General features: G+C 37.2%; 1 protein-coding gene across 2 annotated transcripts in view; it reads right to left on the bottom strand.

The window, feature by feature from the left end:
• The window catches only part of WDR11 (WD repeat domain 11), a 67,961-nt gene that overhangs the window by 40,049 nt on the left and 2,043 nt on the right, over positions 1-25,869 (bottom strand). For both annotated transcript variants that reach the window (XM_027063256.2, XM_027063257.2), the window contains exons 3-11: positions 21,407-21,560; positions 20,292-20,465; positions 18,073-18,259; positions 15,419-15,584; positions 14,878-14,992; positions 13,658-13,853; positions 13,258-13,361; positions 9,646-9,822; positions 6,335-6,419 (exon numbers count right to left, since the gene is read on the bottom strand). In XM_027063256.2, the coding sequence (XP_026919057.2) occupies positions 6,335-6,419; positions 9,646-9,822; positions 13,258-13,361; positions 13,658-13,853; positions 14,878-14,992; positions 15,419-15,584; positions 18,073-18,259; positions 20,292-20,465; positions 21,407-21,560 (1,358 nt within the window). The remainder of the gene's footprint in view (positions 1-6,334; positions 6,420-9,645; positions 9,823-13,257; positions 13,362-13,657; positions 13,854-14,877; positions 14,993-15,418; positions 15,585-18,072; positions 18,260-20,291; positions 20,466-21,406; positions 21,561-25,869) is intronic.

Below are 25,869 nucleotides of genomic sequence, written 5' to 3'. Positions count from 1 at the left end.
AAAAGGCACTGAAATTCAAGAGGCACAGAGAACTCCCTTCAGACGTGACTTGAATCGATCTTCTGCACGACATATCATAGTGAAAATGGCAAAATACAAGGATAAAGAGAAAATTCTGAAAGCAGCTAGGGATAAACAGGCTCTAACATATAAAGGGAGACCAATGAGACTAGTGATGGATCTATCTACTGAAACTTGGCATGCCAGAAAGGAATGGCAAGAAATCTTCAATGTGATGAACAGAAAAAATATGCAGCCAAGAATCCTTTATCCAGCAAGTCTGTCATTTAGAATAGAAGGAGAAATAAAGGTCTTCCCAAACAAACAAAAACTGAAGGAATTCATCACCACTAAACCAGCCCTATAAGAGATCCTAAGGGGGATCCTGTGAGACAAAGTACCAGAGACATCACTACAAGCATGAAACCTACAGACATCACAATGACTCTAAATCCGTATCTTTCTATAATGACACTGAATGTAAACGGACTAAATGCTCCAACCAAAAGACATAGGGTATCAGAATGGATAAAAAAACAAGACCCATCTATTTGCTGTCTACAAGAGACTCATTTTAGACCTGAGGGCACCTTAAGATTGAAAGTGAGGGGATGGAGAACTATCTATCATGCTACTGGAAGTCAAAAGAAAGCTGGAGTAGCTTATATCAGATACTTATATCAGACAAACTAGACTTTCAATTAAAGGCTGTAACAGATGAAGAAGGGCATTATGTAATAATTACACGGTCTATCCATCAGGAAGAGCTAACAATTACAAATGTCTATGCGCCAAATACGGGAGCCCCCAAATATATAAAACAGTTAATCACAAACATAAGCAACCTTATTGATAAGAATGTGGTAATTGCAGGAGACTTTAATACTCCACTTACAACAATGAATAGATCATCTAGACACAGGATCAATAAAGAAACAAGGGCCCTGAATGATACATTGGATTAGATAGACTTGACAGATTATTTAGAACTCTGCATCCCAAAGCAACAGAATATACTTTATTCTCGAGTGCACACGGAACATTCTCCAAGATACATCACATACTGGGTCACAAAACAGCCCTTCATAAGTATACAAGAATTGAGATCATACCATGCATACTTTCAGACCACAATGCTATGAAGCTTGAAATCAACCACAGGAAAAAGCCTGGAAAACCTCCAAAAGCATGGAGGTTAAAGAACACCCTACTAAAGAATGAATGGGTCAACCAGGCAATTAGAGAAGAAATTAAAAAATATATGGAAACAAATGAAAATGAAAATACAACAATCCAAACGCTTTGGGAGGCACCAAAGGCAGTCCTGAGAGGAAAATACATTGCAATCCAGGCCTATCTCAAGAAACAAGAAAAATCCCAAATACAAAATCTAACAGCACACCTAAAGGAAATAGAAGCAGAACAGCAGAGACCCCCCAAACCCAGCAGAAGAAGAGAAATAATAAAGATCAGAGCAGAAATAAACAATATAGAATCTAAAAAAACTGTAGAACACGTCAATGAAACCAAGAGTTGGTTTTTTGAAAAAATAAATAAAATTGATAAACCTCTAGCCAGGCTTCTCAAAAAGAAAAGGGAGATGACCCAAAAAGATAAAATCATGAATGAAAATGGAATTATTACAACCAATCCCTCAGAAATACAAGCAATTATCTGGGAATACTATGAAAAACTATATGCCAACAAACTAGACAACCTGGAAGAAATGGACAAATTCCTAAACACCCACACACTTCCAAAACTCACACAGGAAGAAATAGAAAGCTTAAACAGACCCATAACCAGCGAAGAAATTGAATCAGTTATCAAAAATCTCCCAACAAGTAAGAGTCCAGGACCAGATGGCTTCCATGGGGAATTCTACCAGACATTTAAAGCAGAGAGAATACCTATCCTTCTCAAGCTGTTCCAAAAAATAGAAAGGGAAAGAAAACTTCCAGACTCATTCTATGAAGCCAGTATTACTCTAATTCCTAAACCAGACAGAGACCCAGCAAAAAAAGAGAACTATAGGCCAATATCCCTGATGAATACAGATGCAAAAATTCTCAAGATACTAGCAAATCAAATTCAACAGCATACAGAATTATTCACCATGATCAAGTGGGATTCATTCCTGCGCTGCAGGTCTGGTTCAACATTCGCAAATCAATCAGTGCGATACATCACATTAATAAAAGAAAAGATAAGAACCATATGATCCTGTCAATCGATGCAGAAAAAAGCATTTGACAAAATTCAGCATCCTTTCTTAATAAAAACCCTCGAGAAAGTCGGGGTAGAAGGAACATACTTAAACATCATAAAAGTCATTTAAGAGAAGCCCACAGCTAATATCATCCTCAATAGGGAAAAACAGAGCTTTCTCCCTGAGATCAGGAACACGACAGGGATGTCCACTCTCACTGCTGTTGTTTAACATAGTGTTGGAAGTTCTAACATCACCAATCAGACAACAAAAGGAAATCAAAGGCATCAAAATTGGCAAAGATGAAGTTAAGCTGTCACTTTTTGCAGATGACATGATATTATACATGGAAAATCCGATAGACTCCACCAAAAGTCTGCTAGAACTGATGCATGAATTCAGCAAAGTCGCAGGATACAAAATCAATGTAAAGAAATCAGTTGCATTCTCATACACTAATAATGAAGCAACAGAAAGACAAATAAAGAAACTGATCCCATTCACAATTGCACCAAGAAGCATAAAATACCTAGGAATAAACCTAACCAAAGATGTAAAAGATCTGTATGCTGAAAACTATAGAAAGCTCATGAAGGAAATTGAAGAAGATATAAAGAAATGGAAAAACATTCCGTGCTCATGGATTGGAAGAATAAATATTGCTAAAATGTCAATACTACCCAAAGCTATCTACACATTCAATGCAATCCCAATCAAACTTGCACCAGCATTTTTCTCCAAGCTAGAACAAGCAATCCTTAAATTTGTATGGAACCACAAAAGGCCCCAAATAGCCAAAGTAATTTTGAAGAAGACCAAAGCAGGAGGCATCACAATCCCAGACTTTAGCCTCTACTACAAAGCTGTAATCATCAAGACAGCATGGTATTAGCACAAAAAACAGACACATAGACCAATGGAATAGAATAGAAACCCCAGAACTAGACCCACAAAAGTATGGCCAACTAATCTTTGACAAAGCAGGAAAGAATATCCAATGGAAAAAAGATAGTCTCTTTAACAAATCGTGCTGGGAGAAATGGACAGCAACATGCAGAAGGATGAAATGAGACCACTTTCTTACACCATTCACAAAACAAACTCAAAATGGATAAAGGACCTGAATGTGAGACAGGAAACCATCAAAACCCTAGAGGAGAAAGCAGGAAAAAACCTCTCTGACCTCAGCTGTAGCAATTTCTTACTTGACACATCCCCAAAAGCAAGGGAATTAAAAGCAAAAATGAACTACTGGGACCTCATGCAGATAAAAAGCTTCTGCACAGCAAAGGAAACAATCAACAAAACTAAAAGGCAGCCAGTGGAATGGGAAAAGATATTTGCAAATGAGTTATTGGACAAAGGGCTAGTATCCAAAATCTACAAAGAGCCCACCAAACTCCACACCTGAAAAACAAATAATCCAGTGAAGAAATGGGCAGAAAACATGAATAGACACTTCTCTAAAGAAGACATCTGGATGGCCAACAGGCACATGAAAAGATGCTCAACATCGCTCCTCATCAGGGAAATACAAATCAAAACCACACTGCAATACCACCTTACGCCAGTCAGAGTGGCTAAAATGAACAAATCAGGAGACTATAGATGCTGGTGAGGATGTGGAGAAACGGGAACCCTCTTGCACTGTTGGTGGGAATGCAAACTGTAGCCACTCTGGAAAACAGTGTGGAGGTTCCTCAAAAAATTAAAAATAGACCTGCTCTATGACCCAGCAGTAGCACTGCTAGGAACTGACCCAAGGGATACAGGAGTGCTGATGCATAGGGGCACTTGTACCCCAATGTTTATAGCAGCACTCTCAACAATAGCCAAATTATGGAAAGAGCCTAAATGTCCATCAACTGATGAATGGATAACGAAATTGTGGTGTATATACACAATGGAATACTAAGTGGCAATGAGAAAGAATGAAATATGGCCCTTTGTAGCAATGTGGATGGAACTGGAGAGTGTTATGCTCAGTGAAATAAGTCATACAGAGAAAGACAGATACCATATGCTTTCACTCTTATGTGGATCCTGAGAAGCTTAACAGAAGACCATGGGGGCGGGGAAGGGAAAATAATGTTAGAGAGGGAGGGAGCCAAACCATAAGAGACTCTTAAAAACTGAGAATGAACTGAGGGTTGATGGGGGGTGGGAGGGAGGGGAGGGTGGGTGATGGGTATTGAGGAGGGCACCTGTTGGGATGAGCGCTGGGTGTTGTATGGAAACCAATTTGACAATAAATTTCATATTAAAAAAAAGAAAATAAATAAATATTAAAATAAATAAATAAATAAATAAATAAAATGAGATAAAATTAGTTTGCCATGGCTTTATAAAAAAAAAACAACTAATAGCTTGCTGATAAACTAGCTATTGAGTCTTTATTAAAGATTTCAGTGTTCAGAAAAAAATGAAAATGACCTGATTTTCCAGAAGCAGGTATATGAATCCCAGATCAGTCAACATTTTTATCTTGTTGCCAAAATGTGTGCTACATGCATTTTTTTAGCTGGAGATGTAGCCCATGGACTATAAATAAAGGTCAGTTCTGAAGCCTGAAACGCCCAGGTTAAATTCCATCTACTGTTTCACACATTACAATACTGAGTTTTTTTCTGTAAAATGGGAATAAAAATAGTGCCTACCACATAAAGTTGTAGTGGGGATACAATGAAATGGTCATGCAAAATATTAGCACTTAACACAATCCTCAGAACACGTTGCGATTAAATGGAGAGTCTGACTGGCTGGTGTCACCCACAGAAGGAAACACTACACAAAGGCAAGGGTGAAAGGGAATGTCAAGAGAAGAAATGCAGACAAGAAAGGGAGAGAGCAGGTATTAGCAGAGGCAGAAAGGTCTACCAGAAGAAAAGACGAACAAGAGCCTGAAATGGGCCAAACTCAGACCTGTGTCACTGCACCCGACACCCTAGTGATTTCTAAAGACATTACGACTCCAAGGAAAGGTATTTAAGGGGCTGCTGGAGGGCACAGCATAAGGTGGCAACCAACAGTCATTTGGGCTGCACCACAAACAACACTTGAAGGCAATGTAAGCTTTTCTGGAACTTCCATCACAATCAGAAGTTGTGATACTTAAAGGGTTAACCCTTCCCCATTCAGAAAACACAATTAGTCAGAATAACGTGTTCACTAAGGGATCATATGAATTTTAACATATGCGTGAGACCTATAATTATATAAAGTACAAAGGACAGAAAATAGCCTTTCTTATGTTTGTTAAAAGATAAAAAATGGTAGAAATGTGATAAATTTATATTATACATGCATAACTTCACAATCCATCTTTCCTGGGGCAAAGAAAAGCAGTCATGCCATCAACAAAAGAAGCTATCTGGGTGCCTGGGTGGCTCAGTCGGTTGAGTGACAATCTCACGGTTCGTGAGTTCGAGCCCTGCATCGGGGTCTGTGCTGACAGCTCAGAGCCTGAAGCCTGCTTCAGATTCTGTGTCTTCCTCTCTCTCTGCCCCTCCCCCACTCATGCTCTGTCTGTCTCTGTCTCAGAAATAAACATTTCCAAAAAAATTAAAAAAAAAAAGCTACGGAGCAGATAATGCGCGCACATTAAAACAGGAAGCAACCTTCTTCCCTCAGACATCTCTGAATGCACAGAACTCATAAAACACATCACCTCTGAAAATGAAAGAAGAAATGCCATACAGTTTGGGCCTTTCCTCATGGTGGTGAAACAAAAAACAAATCAGCTTTGTTAATAGTTAAAACAACTTGATTCAAATTTTTCAGGAATAGTCTTACTGATGGATCTCTACAGACATGAAAAACAAATAATAGAAATATGAACAAGGAAACGCAGTGATATCTAGTGAGAAGATATCCTAGACTGTAGAAATAAGATGCAGCCATAAAAGGTAGAAAGAAAATTTCCCACTGCATAATACCCTTTCACAAAGCAAACAATTAGTGCTCAGCCTTGATTAACATAACCATTACTCTAAACCTGAATAATCACTGTTCAAAGTTTCCAGGCAAATAATCACCTCTGCAGAGGATTCAATGTAGAAAATTCTACCAGAACTTTTTTCCAGTATTCTTATATTTGTGATGTCAATGTCACAACGACATACTCACTTGACTTCACATGAGTGGACGCTTAACTCTTTGTGCAGCAGCCCACTGGTGAGATGGTACACCAGGACAGAACCATTACCTGTACCTATCGAAATGATGTAAAAGAAGGGTATTAATCTAATGGGAGTTCCAGATCTTTCCAACAAGTCTTTTCTCAAGATTTTCATCATTTTATAAATTTACCTTTTCTAAAAGGAACCCAAGCGATGAGTGAAGAAAGAGTTAATTTCTCTGTCTTCTCTCTTCTCTAAAAATCTTACGTGGTCTGAATCTTACCTAAATCCAGGGATAGGTTTTTACAGAAAGACTTCAAAACTCTAACTCAATACACACAGGATTTGAAGAAGCATTTTGCTGAGCTTTTTTATACATGAGAACTCATACTTTCTGAGATTTGGAGTGTTTACTATATAGCTGGTCCTCAAAAAGGCAACCTAGCAGAACTCATTAAGCAGGACTTTTGCATTCTTCTTTACAAAGATTTTTTTGTTTTGTATTTTACATTACATAAATCATAGAGATGGTCAAGTATGGCGGTTCACTGTGGATTACAAGCCTGAGGTCAAGCTCTGGCTCTGTCTTACAGTCTTACAAATCACCTACCTATACTAATCTGTGTTCTTATTCCCATAGAAAATCTATGTGCTGGAGAGTAAATTAGAAGACATATTTTAAACACTTAGTATAGTACCTAGCACAAACTAAGTACTATTTCTGTTATCAGTGTAATTTTGGCTTATAGTTATTATTATGCCTAATGCTTTTCATGGTCTCAGGTAGTGTGTGTGTCTAAAATTTAATTTGAAGGGACATGGCCATACTTAAAAAAGTAAAGTTTCAGTCCTTAAAATGTTTTTATAAATGAAGCCAGAAAAGTCAACAGTATAACTTGTTGGCCAATCACTTTCTCACTGCACATGACTTAAAAAAATGAATGGATTCATGCAAAGTAATCGAATGTAGAAATAACAGAATAATAATAATAAATAATAATAAATAAATAATAATAAAAGAAGTAAAAATGCTAGGTAAGCTCCAATTTTTCAGCTCACCTGCTGAATAAAGCTTCATTAAATATTTTATAAAACTATTTTAGGAAAATACACTATCATACTTGGGTGCATTTATCATCTATTCCACAATAATTAGTCACTTCTAGCGCTGAGACAATATCTAAAAAATTACTAAAATCTTTCAATTAACAGATCTTCATAATAATCAAATGATATCTATATTCTGCAAGTTTTGATGATGCTGAACCTATGATCTAATCTTCTAGGAGTGCTATAGGAGGAAGAATTCCACAGTGGAACTCTGCCTCTTTTCCCCTAGTGACTCTACAAAAGCTTAGGCACTTCTTTATGTTTTTTCCTTTTACTTTGTGATTGTATTAAACTCAATAAATGACTTGACTGTCACGACATACCAGTACAATAGAGCTTCTTCTACAATAGAAATCTCAGATCCTGGGGCGCCTGGGTGTCTCAGTCGGTTAAGCATCCAAATCTTGATTTCAGCCCAGGTCATGATCTCACGGGTTTGTGAGTTTGAGCCCCACATCAGGCTCTGTGGTGACAGTGTCGCATCTGCTTGAGATTCTGTCTCCCTCTCTCTGCCCTCGCCCTCTCCCCCCCACCCCCTTGCTCACTCGCTCTCCCAAAATAAATAAAAATAAACTTAAAAGAAGTTGTAAAAAAAAATTTTTAAAAAGAGAGAAATCTCAGATCCCGACTCAGCTCTTATTATTTAGCTGTGCCAAGAAGTAATTTTCTCCAAGAAACTGACCAAATCCTATTTCACAAATTAGGTATACTGACACTGTACATGCACGTCCATATAATGTACACTGACAAATTCCAATTAAAATTTCTATAAGAGGCTTAATAGTTTCTGAAGCAAAAACTAAATATTTGATTTACATAAATGTGGACACACGTACACACAGACTACCAAACCTTAAAACGCAAACCACTTTTGGAAGACAGTGATAGGAAAAATGGGAAAATCAGAACACTGACAAATAGAATTACTCCAGTGAGCCTTCAGTACTCACAAGTCAACTGTTAGCTGAGACGCTGAGACATCCTAGCAACAAAATAACTGTGGGTCAGGTTTTCATTTTAGGATAAAAAAAAAAAAATCACAAATCGTGTTACAGGCCCAGAGTGAAAGCCAGAAGCCAACCAACAGCCTCTTAAGAAAAAATGTTGACAATTTCAAATGAATATACTTTTTGAAATTATAGAGAAATGGACTTTAACCTTATATACTTAATAGCAAATTAAAATTTGCTTTCCTCTATAAAGGAAGTTAGGTTACTCACATTACTATAAGTTAATGTGACAGCAAGTTGAAACCCAGACCAATTTTCTATCTATACTACAAAACTTTGCAATTTCAACCCAAAAGGCAAATCTTATTTTAGAGAGACCACAGTCACTTTAAACAACATTTCATACACAATTCATACCAGATGAAGAGCACTGCTATCATTAAAATACTAGCTGTGATTGTGTTATTCATTAACAAAAACCCAAAACAAAATGACATGCACAGAATAAGCCTTGGGTAGTCCAAAAGAAGACAAGGAATCTGGATTCAGCATCACACAGGGATTATCCTCTTAACATTTCAGAAAGATACCCATTGTGTCAGGGGCTCTATCACCCAGGGTCAGGTGGAGGAGTGAACACTGCGATCAAAATGAATGAACAGGGGCGCCTGGATGGCTTGGTAGGTTCTTTGTTTGGGCTCAGGTCATGATCTCACAATTCATGAGTTCTAGCCCTACATTGGGCTCCACACTAACAGCACAGGGCCTTCTCGGGATTCTCTCTCTCTGCCCCTACCTTGTGCTCACACTCTCTCTCTCAAAATAAATAAACTTAAAAAATTTTTAAATTAAATTAAGTGACTAAAAAGGGTGGCTTAAAAGGACAGAAAAAAGAAAAAAAATGTTAAGTTTATTTTTATTTTGAGAAGAGATAGAGAGCAAGCAGGGAAGGGGCACAGAGAGAGGGAAACAGAATCCCAAGCAGACCCCACGTTGTCAGCAGAGCCTGATGCGGGGCTCAGACTCACACAGTGAGAGATCATGACCTGAGTCAAAGTCAAGAGTTGGACTCTTAAGTGACCGAGCCACCCAGGCGCCCCAAGAAGCAAAATACTTTAAGATGTGTATATACGTGATTTCACTGGGCCTCTTCGTCCTTATCCTCAAAGAAAGGATTTTCCAGTAACCAGCAAACTTAAATGTCTTATAAACGAAAGGAGGCATGAAGGACTAAAAAAAGAAAAGGTCCAATACGCACCAACAGCAAGCAGTGGCTGATACACCTTGATGTTTTTTGTGGTCAGCGGCGGGCACATGCGGATGGCGAACTGAGGTGAGGGCAGCCCTGAAAGCAGTCCCGTCAGCAGGAACCTGAGGTGCACTTCCTGCAGAACGGGGCTTTTAGGATGCTCCTCCCCGGCGATGGCGCTTTGCCCTGATCGGTAATCAAAAATACAAACATATTCATTATAACGTATGCTGAAAGGTAAAGAAACTTTTCAGTGGAAATACTCTTCAGACCTACAGGGTATCACGCAGCACCCGAGGGGCTACAGCTGAACAGTGGTTCTGTACTTGGCTATGGGACTTAAACCGCACCGTCTACCATCTCAGAGGACAGACCACTCCGGAGTACTGCTGTCCGGACTTCGGGGACCTGTCATCTAAGAAGCATGATTTCAGCCTGAGTTCCGGGTACGAGGACACCAAACAAAGCCAATGAGGGGACCTGGGTTCGAGAGCAGCTTCTACGGAGTGGGATATTGCAGTACATTCCCACCTTACCTCCTGCCTTTTTAAAGGGTTGCTTTTCAAACTGATGCACTTGCTCAAGTATACATAAAATAGTAATCACCAACTGCAGGTTCAAAGAACCCATCTAGATTTCTAATGGGAAATCTTAGTGTGTCAATGTAATTATAAAATTTAAGCCTTATAATTAAATACTTCATATATAAACATAAAAAATAACATATATAAATAAGTTATATATGTTACATACAAACATGAGAATATATGTTAATATATGGTATAAATAATGTGTAAACTGTCATGGTTGACAGTCAGATGGGCATTATTTTCAGATATAGCATTTATACGTAGGTTATTAAGTCTCAAACTAAATAGATTCGGTAAAACCATTTTAACAAAACGTGAATATGAAGAGTACAACAAAATCAAGACCACTCACTAAAAAGAGTATAATATACAAATTTTCTTCCTATAAACCACTACTGAATACCGGGACATAGTCGTCAAGAACACATAATAAAGGATACATGAGTGTGGGTGTGTGTAGACACATACATATACATATGTATGCACACACCACACATACACTGTGAAAGGGGAAAATGTAAATAATTACTGTAAGTGGATGATGGGACTCTGAATGTTGACTATAACTTTCTGAAGCTATAAAGTCGTTTTAATAAAGCGACACTTTAAAATTCATAAGATGTACAGGAAAAATGGCCGTCAATTTAATCCAAATAAAATGATCCCTTAAGATCAGTGATACAATTGATATCAGCCTTTGGTAACAAAAAACAGAGTCTAAAGGAATGTGAAGTTCAACATATAGGTACCATGTTTACCAACCCTCTGTAGCTTGGAGTTGACTTCTGAGAATGGCCATATTTTTCTTCAAACTTCTCCCATAGAGGCAATTCACAAGGTAGGGCAGATTAAGCCTTAAAAAGCAGCAGGCTTTACCCAATGAATATAAATCAGGCCTCTGTATTTAAATGAATTGCTTTCAATTATCACTAAGGACATAGTGAATTTCAAATTAAAAGTTTAATTAAAAGTTTTAATTAAAATGTTTTCAAGTAACAAAGCTTTATTTATTTAATGCTTTTAAATCAACTACATTGTCAGGAATTGTATACAATCCGTATCCTTTTGTCTCTTAAAAAAATGTAATTTATATCACTTAGATACCTAAACAGCATGAAATTTCAGCCTCCTGTGGGCTTCATATTACTGATTAGTTCTATGCATGAGTGTTTATAATTCTTTTCACTTTAATATTTTATATTAAGTGAAGACAAGGTCAATTAACTCAGCAAACTGTGTTACTGACAAAATGAATTCTGCAAAACAAGTATGTGTCTAAACTTCCTCATATGGATTATGTTTGGAAGATGAGGAGAAAGAATTTTAAATATACAAGTTAGTGTCATTGAGCAAAAGGATTTTGCAAGTGGGAAGAATCGTGAGAAAAGCAAGGCCTGGAGAAGTCAGGTTTTGCCTAAGATCATAGTAGAGCAGCCAGGACTGGAGGTCATGGTCAAGGAGCAGATTCCAGACCGGGTGACTGGGCTCACATGGGGGCTCTTCCACTTACTGGCTGTGTGGTTTGGGACAAGTTTTTTAAATCTCTCTGGGTCTCAGTTCCCACTTACATAAAATAGAAATAAGAATAGTATTACCCACCTTGCAGGGTTATTAAGGTAACATGCAGGGCATTTAGCACAGCACCAATAAATGTCATCTCTGATTTAAAAAAAAATTTTTTTTTTAAACTTTTATTCATTTTTGAGAGACAGAGCACAAGCGGGGGAGGGGCAGAGAGAGAGTGAGACACAAAATCCGAAGCAGGCTCAAGGCTCCCAGCTGTCAGCACAGATCCCAACGTGGGGCTTGAACCCACAGACCGTGAGATCATGACCTGAGCTGGGTGTCAGATGCTTAACCAACTGAGCCACTCAGGTGCCCCAAATGTCATCTCTGATTAAAAAGATTAATAAAGGAGGAGTGCCTGGGTAGCTCAGTTGGTTAAGCATCTGACACCCAGCTCAGGTCATGATCTGATGGTCCGTGGGTTCCCCTGCTCGCGCTCTGTCCCTCTTTCTCTCCCTCTCTCTCAAAAATAAATAAATGTTAAAAAAAATTTTTTTTAAAGATCAATATGGTAATGTTCTTTCTAGTATAATCATCATCAGCATTAAAAAAAAAAAAACCTACTAAATAATATCAATTTTACAAATAACGGTACAGAAAATCCTTTATGAGCCAGAGCCACAATTTTCAAAGAATTAGACATCAAAACTCCTTGGCATAGTTATAATTTCTAGTTGTACAATATTTGAAATCATAAATCCTCATTCTTCCTCTAGTATATACTGACCCTATAATACTTAAATAACTCTGAAACAATATTTTATCTGTAATTAAATATTTGTTGAAAGAATCCCCAACATGAAAATTTTAAAATGTACATCAAAATGTTTAAAATAACCTTTTTCTAAAACTGCTCACTTTGTTCCTTCAACAAATGTATACTGCACATCTTGAATGTACAAGGCTCTTTGCTGAGTGCTCAGGATACAAAGTGGAATCAAACACTGACCCAAACTTACAGGGTTTATAATTTACTGGAGGAAACAAAATCACTACAATCAACCGACCACTGTTAGGGACCACAAATGAAGACCATTTAGGTCAGGCTAGGGAGACTAAAGAAAGCAACACTCGAGCTGAATCTTGAATTAGGAGTAGCAGAAAGGGAGAGAAAGAAAGTATGTGTTCAGAGTGAAGGGACCAGCCAGCGTGAAGGCCCTGGGGAGGTAGGGCAGGACTCAGCACAGACTACATCTGGCATTCGGAGGCCTAATGTCATCCCCTTCATTTAAATCAGAATCTCTCACGAATGAACGTTTTCTAATTCTAATAACTGTAATGCTCATCTAGGCTTTTATGCTTAAATATTTCATACTCTCGGATTTATTGAGGGAAGAATGATTCCACATTTTAGTTTTCTCAAGTATTAACTTTGACTTTATAATAATTGCAAACCAGAGACTATTAATTTTGCCCTTCAAGAAGAATACCTAACCTAAACGTTAGAGGAAAGAAAATAGCTTACCAATCATGTTGTCTAAGGAGAGGTCTGGGAGTTTATTCGGTAGCACTCCTACAGGAATTCCACAGAAAGACACTGGTGAATATAAAGGTGACACACCAGAACTACTGCAAAGACATAACAATTACATGATTTCACATATTTAAAACCGACGTCACATTTCAGTAACTCAAATTACCATTTTCGGATCATGGCATTCTACCCACTTTTACAGTACTTATTAATCTTACCCATAGGCAAATTTCCCTGGCAGATTTACACAATTCCCTGATAATCCAAAGTCTGAATTCTCACTTTAAAAATATTTTCTGTAGGAATAAAAGTGCCTGCTATTTTCATATGATTCTGGTAATCTTTTAAAAAGAGGAAACAAACCAGAAAATGATCCCGTTGATTCATTTACCTGTTCCGTGAGCTTCGGTTGTAAACAGCAGACTTCAGCTCCCATATCATGACCCTGCCGTCACTCACAACGAGGGCAGCTGCATTCTCATTGACAGGACAACACACCATACTGAAGGGACGCACGGTTTTTGTCACCCTGATGGCATCGCATTGGCTTCGTAAATCATAGGTAAGTTCCTGGACAGGATCTGGATCTTAACACAGTATTGTTTTCTTTTAAATGGCAGAAAACAACCACAGCAGTATCACTACTATTTAGTTCAAATCAAACCCCAACTAAAAAGAACATCATTCCTTCACTAGTGCAGAGTCTGTCACACATGCCTTCTCTCTTTACAATTACTACTAATTTCAGAATACAAATGTAATTCATTTAACGACGGTCTATGCCAAGTTTAATTTCCAAAATAAAAACTATAATCAATATGGCTTGTTTTTTAATATTTTTAAAAAAGAAAATAACTTTGAAAAAGGATCAACAGTGATATGATTAAGTAATGTACAGTACACTATAGAGCATCATAATTTACAGTGGTCTATATAATGAGCCCGAAAATAATGGCTCTCAACAAAAGATGTGAAAGTCACCTTTGCCTTTATGTAGTACATCACTTTACAAAACACTGCTTTCATTCTCCAGGAGAAGACTGAAAATGACAACTGAGTACCCTGGTGACTTATTAACCCATGTCATTTTACAATGGAAATGCCTAAAGCAGAGGTGAAGTCAGGGAGTGTAATAACAAAGGTATTTTACTGGGCCTACTTGTGCTGAAGAAAAATTCACAAAGATAATACCTACTTGGCTCATGGATACAACTGAGAAGGAATTACAAATCATTACTTTCTTTGCTGTGTAGGACGAACACTATTGTAACACCAAGAGATGAATCTTGGGCTTGTGCTTTTTTATGCCCCATATTATGACCATATTCTACTTTTTTTTTTTTAAGTTTATTTATTTCGAGACAGAGACAGCATGAATGGGAGAGGGGCACAGAGAGAGAGAGAGACAGAGAGACAGAGACAGAGACAGACAGAGAATCCCAAGCAGGTTCTGTGTTGTCAGTGTGGAGCCAGATCCAGGGCACAACCATATACTACCTTCTCAAGGCCAGGATTACCATTAACTCTATGCTTTGGCTGGTATCTGCCACATGAAGGTTTATGAAATTCTAAAGAAAAATACATTAATATTATTCTGAGATATAAACTCACCTGGCTCCTCATTTGAAGTAGTAAAAATGCTGTTATAAGATCTTCGAACACGTAAAGTTATGCAACCATTTTCATGTAGGCAAAATAAACCATCTCGTTGAAAGCAGGGTATTACCTTTAAAAAGATAATATAATCATTTTTAAAAACACAATAGATTAAAGAGTATATACTGGGAAGCTCAGAACTCATATTTAGAGAATATGGGCAAAAGAAAAATAAAAGGAAAACAAAAATACACACATAATCTCCAAGCTTTAAACTAAATGAACATTCAAAAACTCCACTTATATACATAAAAAATTTGTCTTCGTCTAGGTAACTTAAATAGTTCAATACTTATCTCCAGACCAGTCAGAAGAATTTCTAGGGTAAATCAAACCAATTGAAAGTGTAGAAAAATCGGAATATACGACAACATTGTTAATTTCTAAATAAACAGAAAAGAGAAGGTGGAACTAAGGACATTTCTACGATTATGTTTTTTCTTTCTATAACATTCATAATCAACTTTTGGGGATGTAATTTATAAATCACAGATACCTGCAGAAATGGAACTCCCGTTCGTTCTATTGCAATCACACCCACTGTTTGATTCACCTCAAGGTCAAGGATTAAAATCTCTCGAGGATAGAGTAACAACATGTGATTTCTTTTGGAAGGCAGATATGCCAACTGAAGGCAGTCATTGAGAGTTATAAATTCAGCACTGAAAAAAGTAAATGTATTTTAGGCATCAAGAAATGAGTCAAAGACTTTATTCATATCAGAAAAAGCTAATAAAATACTGAATTTTGTCCTTTCCACATAACTGTCAATGTGAATGTACAATTGTTTCCTGAAATGACCAACAGGGACTAGCATCTAAAATTATTTCTCTACTATGTGCCAAAATCCAAATTTATGACAACAATATTGCATAGATTAGAGACATTTCTAAATTTCTGAGAAATTTAAAGTACGAAGTCTGTAAGACGGTAGGTGACAAAACTGTACTGGCATTCATAAGAGAGTTTTATTCACTTGTTTAAAAGTTTTAAATTTTGTTTACTTTAGAGAGAAAGAGAGCATGAGTGAGGGGAGAGGGGCAGAGAAGGGGAAGAGAATCCCAAGCAGGCTCCATGCTGAGTGTGGAGCACAACACAGGGCTCGATCCCACAACTCTGGGATCACAACCTGAGCCGAAACCGAGTCAGATGCTCAACCGACTGAGCCACCCAGCTGCCCCAGTAGTTTTATTTTTATTTTGCAATTAGAAGCACCAAACAGGGGCACCTGGGTGGCTCAGTCAGTTAAGCATCCGACTCTTGACTTTGGCTTAGGTCATGATCTCACGGTCCGTGGGCTAGGGCCCCACGTCGGGCCCCGTGCTGAGAGTGAAGCCCGCTTGGGATTCTCTCCTCTCTCCCCAACTCGTGTGCTCTCTCTCAAATATTAAAAAAAAAAAAAAAAAGGTACCAGACAGACTGCTGAAATCAAGACTCAGCATCAAAACAAAAATAATTCGGCCAATTAGGGCCCCTGGATCAGGAGTCAATGAACTATCTGTATGGCCTTGGGCAAGTCACTTCCCCTCTGCCTTCATTCACTTTTAAGTGGTCTTAAATCTTTTTTGAAACAAAGTAGGGCATCATATTCACTTATCACAGCATTTTCTTCTGTGTAAATAAAATTAATAAAACTATATAACGATTGCAGAAGACTGTTCAAGAGACTCAAGGATCATTTTAGTCGTTTGTGACTTGCATATGTTTAATCACAACTTTTCATATTAAACATATTTAAATAGGAATAAACATATAATTATGTGCTATTTTCCTTTTCTATAATGATTAAAATGTTTCAAATTAAAATAAAGTTAGACTAGAGGACTAGAAGAGGGACACAGCTTGCATTAAAATCCTGGCTCTGCCATTTCCTAGTTGGGCAAGCTTGAGGAACATATTTCAAACAATGTGGAACTCAATTTCCTCACTTATAAAATAGGCACCGTAATGCTGCCCAGAACTGTAGTTGGATATGTAATGATGGATGTGAATGCACCTGGAGTGGTTCTATTCGAAGGGACTAGGAATTCATTTCCCCAAATCATAACATAAAACAATTCAGACTTCAAAAGATGTATTTATAACACAGAATCAAACAAAAAAAAAAAAAAAATAGAAAATTCTCTTAAGGCATTTAAGGAACAATCTTAAATTATTTCGGCACAGGGTGGGGGATAAATTAGTGAATGCAATCAGCCTATGGCTGAATACATAAAAATGATACTTATATATAAATTCAGAATATATTTGTAGAGCTATTTGTATTTTAGCATATATTTTTCAGGTAATTAACCATAAAATCTAGAGAGAATAATTTTAGCACATTAAAAATAAGAGCCTTTTTAAAATGAATGCCAAAAAACTGCCAAAGCAATAAAAATATAACAACAATCATAGCTCTCTAGGGAAAAAAAGGACTAAAATCTATTTCTAATGCATAAAATGAGCTACTTAAAATAAAATTTTATTCCGTTCCAATTTCTGAGATAAACAACAGGTAGCATTTACCAAATAAATGCTTGCTAAGTACCAGCCACTACATTAAGTACTTAAGTTACTGTATCTATTAATCCTTACAACGACCATCTAAAATCCTTTAGAACACTGTTTTAGAGATTGGGAGACTGAAATCTGAGCAACATTAAAGAATTTTCTGAGTCACACAGCTATACTGTTCCCTAGAATCCTGGCCCTTTACCAGTATAGGAAACATCTTCACATGTGTAAGAGAAACACACATATTTTAGCAGCTAATGAGACTGCACGGCATTTAAGTCAGGAAAATATATTTAAAATGAAAATCCAGCTTTTCCCCCAAATTTTTAATGTACTCAACAGCCAACTTTAAAATCTTCATCTTATACTTTCAGAGATAAAAAAAAACTGAAGTCAAAAACTGTGATCTGTAAAAATTAGTGGGGGAGAGGTTAGCACAATGAATAGAAATGAAGGAACCATGTTTAATGCAGAATCTCCTCTTTGGGGAAGAGACAGAACATTCTCCTCCTGTAAATTCAAAACCAGAAATAAGAAAGGGGGAGGTAAAGAAGAAAACCAGTATAAGTACATCTTCAAAAATGATGCTGCATGCATGGATGGCAGATAAACGGTGAATAGATGAAGGTTATTAGTTTTACACTTGTAACTTACCTAGGTTTCTCTTGAGTAATTAAGATTTTTACTTTATTAAGAGCCTTCTTGGCCCCTGTGGCTGCAGCCAGCTTGTTATGAGCTGGACTGGAGTGTGGGCTGGATATGTAAACTTTTTTCCCAGGGCCCGAGGGAGGCTTGGCTGGAGAGAAGTCTGAGATGAATACAATACCCTCGCTGGTGAGTACTATATTGAGAGAAGCAAAACTCTGATTAAAGTTTAATCAAGTTTAGCGCAGAGTTTTATTCCAATACAAGCCTGAAAGCAAGGTAATGATAATTTTAGTAATATAGAACTGGCAGTGTAATGTAGTCATAACATAACTGGAATGTTCTCCGAGTTGAAGTCAAACAGGTGGTCCATTACAATTCATCGGAGGCCTCCAAGCTCAGTGTTTTAAATTAATGTTTTATATTAAAACGATACCAGACGGTTGCCGGCAGAAAGAACAAATGTTTGTTCTTCCAAATAAATTCAGTGCACGGACTTTCATTAAAAACCTTTCTTCATTATATCCGTTAACTTCAAAATCCAAAGACTTTTCAGAATATAAAATTCACAGACGAAAAAAAAAATCCCATATATAAGAGACTCTACATATCACACGTAGCTAAGTTCAAATATTTGATGTGTTATTAATTTTTTATGATTATCATGAGCTATTCAATCTAAATATATTTCCTTTTTCTTCTGGAGCATCGGACCGAACCTCAGGAAATATGAAAGAGTATTCTTTTTCTCTTCATATCTAGAGTAAAAATAGAGTGCCAACAATGGCTTACTAAATGAATGTACAGGAAACAGAAGTATTCAAGAAGGCAGCACCACATTTACCAACACAAATTATGCCTTTTTATGACTGAAAAATAATCTCCCTCCAAAACTGGGGCCGTTACAAGGATATCTGAACAGAGAAATCTTGTCTACCCTGGCTTCCTGCAGACAGTGAGGCTGCCTTAAGCACAGAGAGCAAAGAAGTATTCAAGAGTTATGACAGTCTTAGCACATTCAATAGGAGTAAATCAAAGATGTTGGGTGAACTGAAGCTTTGAAATATACAGTGCTTTTATCAACCAAATTACAGAGATGCAGTAAGTTAGCCTGAGGCCTTATCTCCTTTTCAGATGACAGAACTCACTTTCCAAGGTCTCATTCATTCCCCATTTTTATGATGCCCTCCCTCCCTGAGTCGACCAGCTAACGCAGCCCTCCCCTGCGTCCCCACGGCACCACACAAACTAGGCAGAGAGTTCATGTAGGCACATGATCGTATACACAGATAGAAACACGCAAAGCCTAACCACACACTACTGGAGCTCCATGGCCACACTGCCCATTTTAGTTTCTGTTTGTACACCCTTCTCTTCCTTCTCCAACACACAAATATACACTCAGTAAGAACACACGCCGGTAGATAAAAGTCAAAACTCCGAGTCATTCAAATTCAGGGAAAACATTCTTTACCGCAGCTAATTCCCTTACCTCTCCAGTTTTTGATCAAATATCAAAATGAAGTCTATTCTGACCACTTTGTCTAATCTGACAACCTGCCCATCCCACCCCCCCTTCCCCTTCATTTCCTTTATGCCTGGCATGTAGTGATAGCTCAAGAAATACCTGTCACATGCTGAATAAGGAATCTCTCCTAAATCATTTAGTTACAAAAATACATGTCTGACAACAACTCTAGTTTTTAGATCAGCAGCTCAGTGAATTATCAAAAGCGCACTGGCAAAAACAACCTCTGCAAGAAAAAATCCCCTTGGGCTTATTCTGTTCCTCACATGCGTCTGTTTATGGCACTCAAGACACATGGCATGAATTTAAACGGTTTTTTTAAAAGAGGAACTGAATTTGGCCACATACTAAATGAAACTCTTGACTCAGGTTCTTTAAATGTTCCTAGAAAAACAAATTTAATTAAGCCTGAATTAGCATAGCCCAGCAACTCCCTCTCCCTGGCTAATCTAATTCTATTTACGAATTCAACACAGTGAAGGTACAGCTTGCTGATTTAAATTTCTAACCATCAAAATACTTGCAAATGATACGGGATTATGATTTAGTGTCTGTATTAGGAGCTGCAGATATATGGACTTCTCTGCTTTGCTCAGTTGTTTTCACTTTATAGATGTACGATGTGGGTTGTGCATATTTTATGTATATAGTATTAACTATATTATGAAGAACTCATTTTCCACCAGAGACTATTACTCACAAGTTAAATGTGAGGGATCAAAAGGGTCAAAAGAAAAAGAAAGAATGTTATCTGCATAGCTCTTCTTCCACAGTTTGGTGCCGGTATCTGCGTTCCAAAGCACAATATAATTTGGTGGATGGATAGCAAGTAGTAAATCTCGGGAAGCATCTTGATTCCACAACCACTGAACATCTGTAAAGACCGGATAAAGGCAAAATTCAGAAATCACTTCAGAACTCTTGGCTAATGTATTCTTGACATTTACTTTGTTTTGTTTTGTTTTGTTTTTCATAATCCTTAAAATCCCAACTTCCCTTCTCCCTCTGTTGCATATATAGGTATTTATGTGAAGAATGAACAGAAAAAGTACAATTTTATATAAAAATGAGCTGTCTGGACAGTAGAACCTCAAGGTCAACATTTTCAAATTACTTCAAAGAAAATACAAGACAGTTTTCACTAGTCATTACTTAAAACTTTGTGCCTTAGACTGTGCTGGCCATGATCAAGGTCATATTCTCCTAACATTTTTGTGGAATTACTTAATAGAACTTTGCAGAGTTTCAGGTTTATTCTCACAATAATAAACAATAAACATCTAGTTCAGCACCTAGTACAAAACACTCGACAAAACATTTTTAAATGAATTTTTAAAAAATTCATTCAGTCAGGAAAGCCACTCAGTCAAAGCCTGGAATCTAAAGAATACCATATTGGTTTTAAGTCAGTAACATAAACAAATAAATGATCTATAGGCAAATGAAGATAAAATGTGGATCATCTCTATTAATAGAAAGTAAGCACTGAGGGCTAATTCAAAATAGCAGTTCAGCCAAGTTTACGTCTGTTATAGCTTAGATTACAATATTGTTTATAGCAGCTTCATTTTTCTCATCATGCTTGACTGAAGTCAATGTTAAAATCAACACAATTTACAGAAGCACAGATCAGCTGAGATTTGAGGAAACGTACAGAAATACACTGATAAGGAAAAGAAAGCTAGATTCAGGTCACTAGAACAGGCTAAACACAATCAAGCGTTAACTGGGAAGTGATGAAATTAAAGGGGGAAAAACCATTCTAAGAGTAAGTGTATTAACACAAACACTTAGCAGAGCACAGACTTTCCTCACCCTGAATAGGTTTGGCATGCTCTTGGATCTCACACTGAGCTACTCCCGCTGCCACATCCCAAACGATGATCTTTCCATTGACATCAGCAGAAGCTAAGCGCAAGGAATATGGTGAGCCAATGTTATGGTGATAATTTTCCCTGGCCCATTTAACCTAGTATCAAGAAGAAATCAAATCAAGTAAATACTTGTACTGGATGAAACTAAACACAATTTTCATAGAACATCAACCAGAACCCCAAATACAGTCTGCACTTATGTTACAAAAATATTTAGAAAGAATAAACAGGAAACTGGTTTCTGTCTCAAAAAATCAGACTTATTATTTGTGATGTTTTTTAAGTTGCATTGCAATCATAAGATCTAATCATGACAAGACATCTAAAATCCTAAACTGCTAAGCAGAATGGTTTTCCATATTCTCCTCTCCTAATTAAAAGGAGAAAACTTAAAAAGACCAAAGCCTTGCAGAGGAAAAAATAGGAAAAAATAAAAGCAAGCAAAAAACCTCTAACTGTCCTTTTCCTAAAATTGGGGGAAAAAATGTTAATTTTTCCTCTCTGGAAAAAAAAAAAAAAAGGAATGCTTCATACCTCAAGCAACATCTTAAGAGAGGAATTTTTAAAATAAAAACCACAAGAATTCTGGCACAAATCAGGTTAATCCTGAGCATTAAATACCGATGGTTAGAGACAGGAATAAAACATATGGTCTTCATTTTGCCCGAAGCCATGGCCTTCCAAGGCCACGATCTCCCCACTGTCCTAGCTCAGCATCCAGCTTGTTTTCTTCAAAGGATTTTCCAAACAACAATTGGTAATTGCTTTATTTACCCTGTTCTGACCTATATCACCAACCCATGAATTGTAAGCTCCACGGGGCAGGATCACACAGGGCTCAGTCATATTGCTATCCCCAGACCTTAACACAGTGCCAAAGCTAGTGCTCAGCAAGTATGTGTTTAATAAATGAACCCAAATGCCACAGAATCTTCCAATATATACATACATAAACATATGCATATAGATACTTGTGCGTATATATACGTAAACACACGTTTATGCCTAATGCTAAGGCAGGGAAGTATGAAACCAATTCCTACAGCATTCACGAAAAAGATAGCAACAAAACATTTCCTGAACTTTAGTGTTGAGAAGGCTTAAAATTCTATTGTAATACATCTTTTCCTCAGGCCAGAATCTTTTTAATAAAACATATGTGTATAAATGTGTAAGAGCATACATGTTTGAATGTGCATTTATGTGTATATTTTTGTGTGTATACAGTCAGGACTCATTATTTGCAGATGCTTTGTGAGTTTGCCTCCTCACTGAAATTGATGCTTTTATTTAAAAAAATCAGTATTTGCAGGGCTTTCACTGTCATTCACAGACACATGCACAGGGGTGAAAATTCCCACATAAAACAAAATGTGCTTGTTTTAGCTCTCATAACGCAAACAAGCATTGTTTTTTTTTTTAATTTATTTACTTTTTAATTTACATCCAAGTTAGTTAGCATATGTGATATAATGATTTCAGGAGTAGATTCCAGGGATTCATCCCCTCTGTATAACACCCAGTGCTCATCCCAACAAGTGTCTTCCCTAATGCCCCTTATCCATTTAGCCCATCCCCCCTCCCACCCACCACCCCTCCTTCAACCCTCTGTTTGTTCTCTATAGTTAAGAGTCTTTTACGTTTTGTGCTTTTTCTTGAGGATTTCATTGTTCAAATTCAAAATGGTCCCCAAGCACAGTGCCCAAGTGCTATCTAGTGGTCCCAAGCCCAAGAAGCTGTGATGTGCCTTCTGGAAAAAACACGAGATAAGCTCTGTTCAGGCATGAGCTTTAGTGCTGCTGGCTGTGAGCTCAACGTTAATGAATCAACAAAAACACATGTGAAACAAGGTTATATACTGATCAGCTGATGAAAATGTTATGACAGGAGGCTCACAGGAACCTAACCTGTATTTCCTCTAGAAGTAATCAACATTTCAGTATTCACCAATTTCAGCGTTTGCATCAACTTTACAGAATAAAACTATCATAGATAAGAATTGACCGTATGCATGTATTTAAGTGCTTGAATTCCATTTATGTAAATGCCAAGCAGTGTGTGTGTGTGTGTGTGTGTGTGTGTGTGTGTGTGTGTGTGTTTAAAATCACCTAGATATATCCTAATCTAACTGCTAAAACTAAGGATAAGGAGAAAATCTTGAAGGCAGCCAAATGAGAAAACATACATTGCATGTAGAGAAATAAAGATAAGAATTTCTCTCAGAAGTTATGCAATGCTGTGTGTTTGAGTTTGCACATACAGTGGAATATCTTTAAAGCATTATAAGAGAAAAAAACTGATGAAATACCTTTATAGACAAATAAAAGCCAAAAGAATCATCCTATATATTAGACATATACCTCAAGAACTTGAAGGAATTTCTTCAAGCAAAGGGAGTATAATACCAGACTGAAACACGGATCCACACAAAGAAGTGAAAACTCCAGAAATGCCAAAAAGATTGGGGAGTAGGTGAGAGAGAGAACCTATTTTTCTCAAAATAAAACCCTGTACCTAACCTCAGACTTAACAGTGAAAGACTGAATGCCCTCCCCCTGGGCTCAGGAACAAGAGTATTTTCTCACCATTCTTATTCATTATAGTAGAGGTCCTAGCCAATGCAATATGAATATGACAAGAAAAAAAATAGAAGACATAATAGATTATCAATGAAAAAACTAAACTGTTATCTGCAGATAACATGACTATGTAAAAAGTGTCCCCAGAGCTACTAGGTCTAATGAGTTTAATAACAAGATCGCAGGATACAAGGCATCTGAATTTTCCCTACTTCACATTATATATAAAAATTAATTCAAAATGGATTATGAATCTAAATCTAAGAGCTAAAACTTTAGAATTTCTTAGAGGAAAACAAAGGCGTAAATTTTAATAACAGAAAAAACAAGAAAAAATGGACATATTGGACATCAAAATTAAAAACTTTCATGTTTGGGGCACCTGGATGGCTCAATCGGTTGAGTGTCCAACTTCGGTTCAGGTCATGATCCAGTTTGTTCGTGAGTTCAAGCCCTGCACTGGGCTCTGTGCTGACAGCTTAGAGCCTGGAGCCTGCTTCAGATTCTGTGTCTCCCTCTCTCTGCCCCTTCCCTGCTCATTCTCTGTCTCTCAAAAATGAATAAACGTTAAAATAATAATAATAAAAAAAAACTTTCATGTTTTATGGGACACCATCAAGAGAGTGAAAGACAACTTACAGAACGAGAGAAAATATTTACTAACCATATGTCTCCTAAGAGACATCAGTTGATGAACACACCTGTAGAATATATAAACAATTCTAACAACTCCATAAGAAGATAATACAATTTTAAAATGGGCAAAGGACTAAAATAGACACTTCTCAAAGAAGATATACAAATGGCCAATTAACACACAAAAAGATGAAAAGTTGTCCAACATCATTAGTCACTAGGGAAATGCACGCCAAAACCACAATGAGAACCACTTCATACCCAGGAGGATGGCTACAATCAAAAGGACAGAGAAAAACCAACATCGCTGAGGATGTAGAGAAACTGGAATCCTCATATACTGCTAATGGGAATGTAAAATGGTGCAGCCTCTTTGGAAATAGTCTGGAAGTTCCTAAACAGGTTAAACACAGAGCTACCATATGAGTCAGCAATTCCACTCCCCAGTATGCACCCAAGAGAAATGAAAACACATGTGTGCATGAAAACTTGTACATACATGTTCATAGCAGCATTATTCCTAATACCTAAAAAGTGGGAAATACCCATATGTCCATCAATACATGTGGTATACTCAGAGTGGAATATTCTTTAGCAATAAAAAGGAACGGAGTACTGAAACGTGCTAAAACATGGATGAACCTTGAGTGAGAGGTGAAAGAAGCTAGGCACAAAAGTCCACATATTGTTATTACTTCATTTATATGAAATGTCTAGGATAGGCAAATCTACAGAAACTATTTTACTGGATGCCTAGGGATGAGGAAACGAAAGATTAGAGGCAGCTACTAATAGGTACTGGGCTTCTATTCAGTGATGAAACTGCAGCGATGGCTACACAATTCTATGAACATATTAAAGACCATGGATATTGTACACCATAAGTGGGTGAATTTTATGGTAGGAGTATCTCAATAAAGCTATTACCAAAAACAAACAAACCAAAACCCCAAACCTCTAGCTCTAATCCTCTCCCCCAAAATTTCAGGTCACTAGAATTCACTGATTTAACTCACTGATTTCATACCTACTCACCTTGTCATAGCAACATCATTCACTTATTCAGAGAGAACTTGGAATCATTCTATGGCTTCGACTCTCCTTAAACTGACTACTATAAAGGCTATCAAGTTGTTTGTTTTTTGTTTTTTTTTGAGAAAGAAAATCCCAAGCAGGCTCCACGTTCATG

Source organism: Acinonyx jubatus, chromosome D2, assembly GCF_027475565.1.
Source record: "Acinonyx jubatus isolate Ajub_Pintada_27869175 chromosome D2, VMU_Ajub_asm_v1.0, whole genome shotgun sequence".
Lineage (NCBI taxonomy): Eukaryota > Metazoa > Chordata > Mammalia > Carnivora > Felidae > Acinonyx > Acinonyx jubatus.
This window is presented reverse-complemented; position numbering and strand designations above follow the sequence as displayed.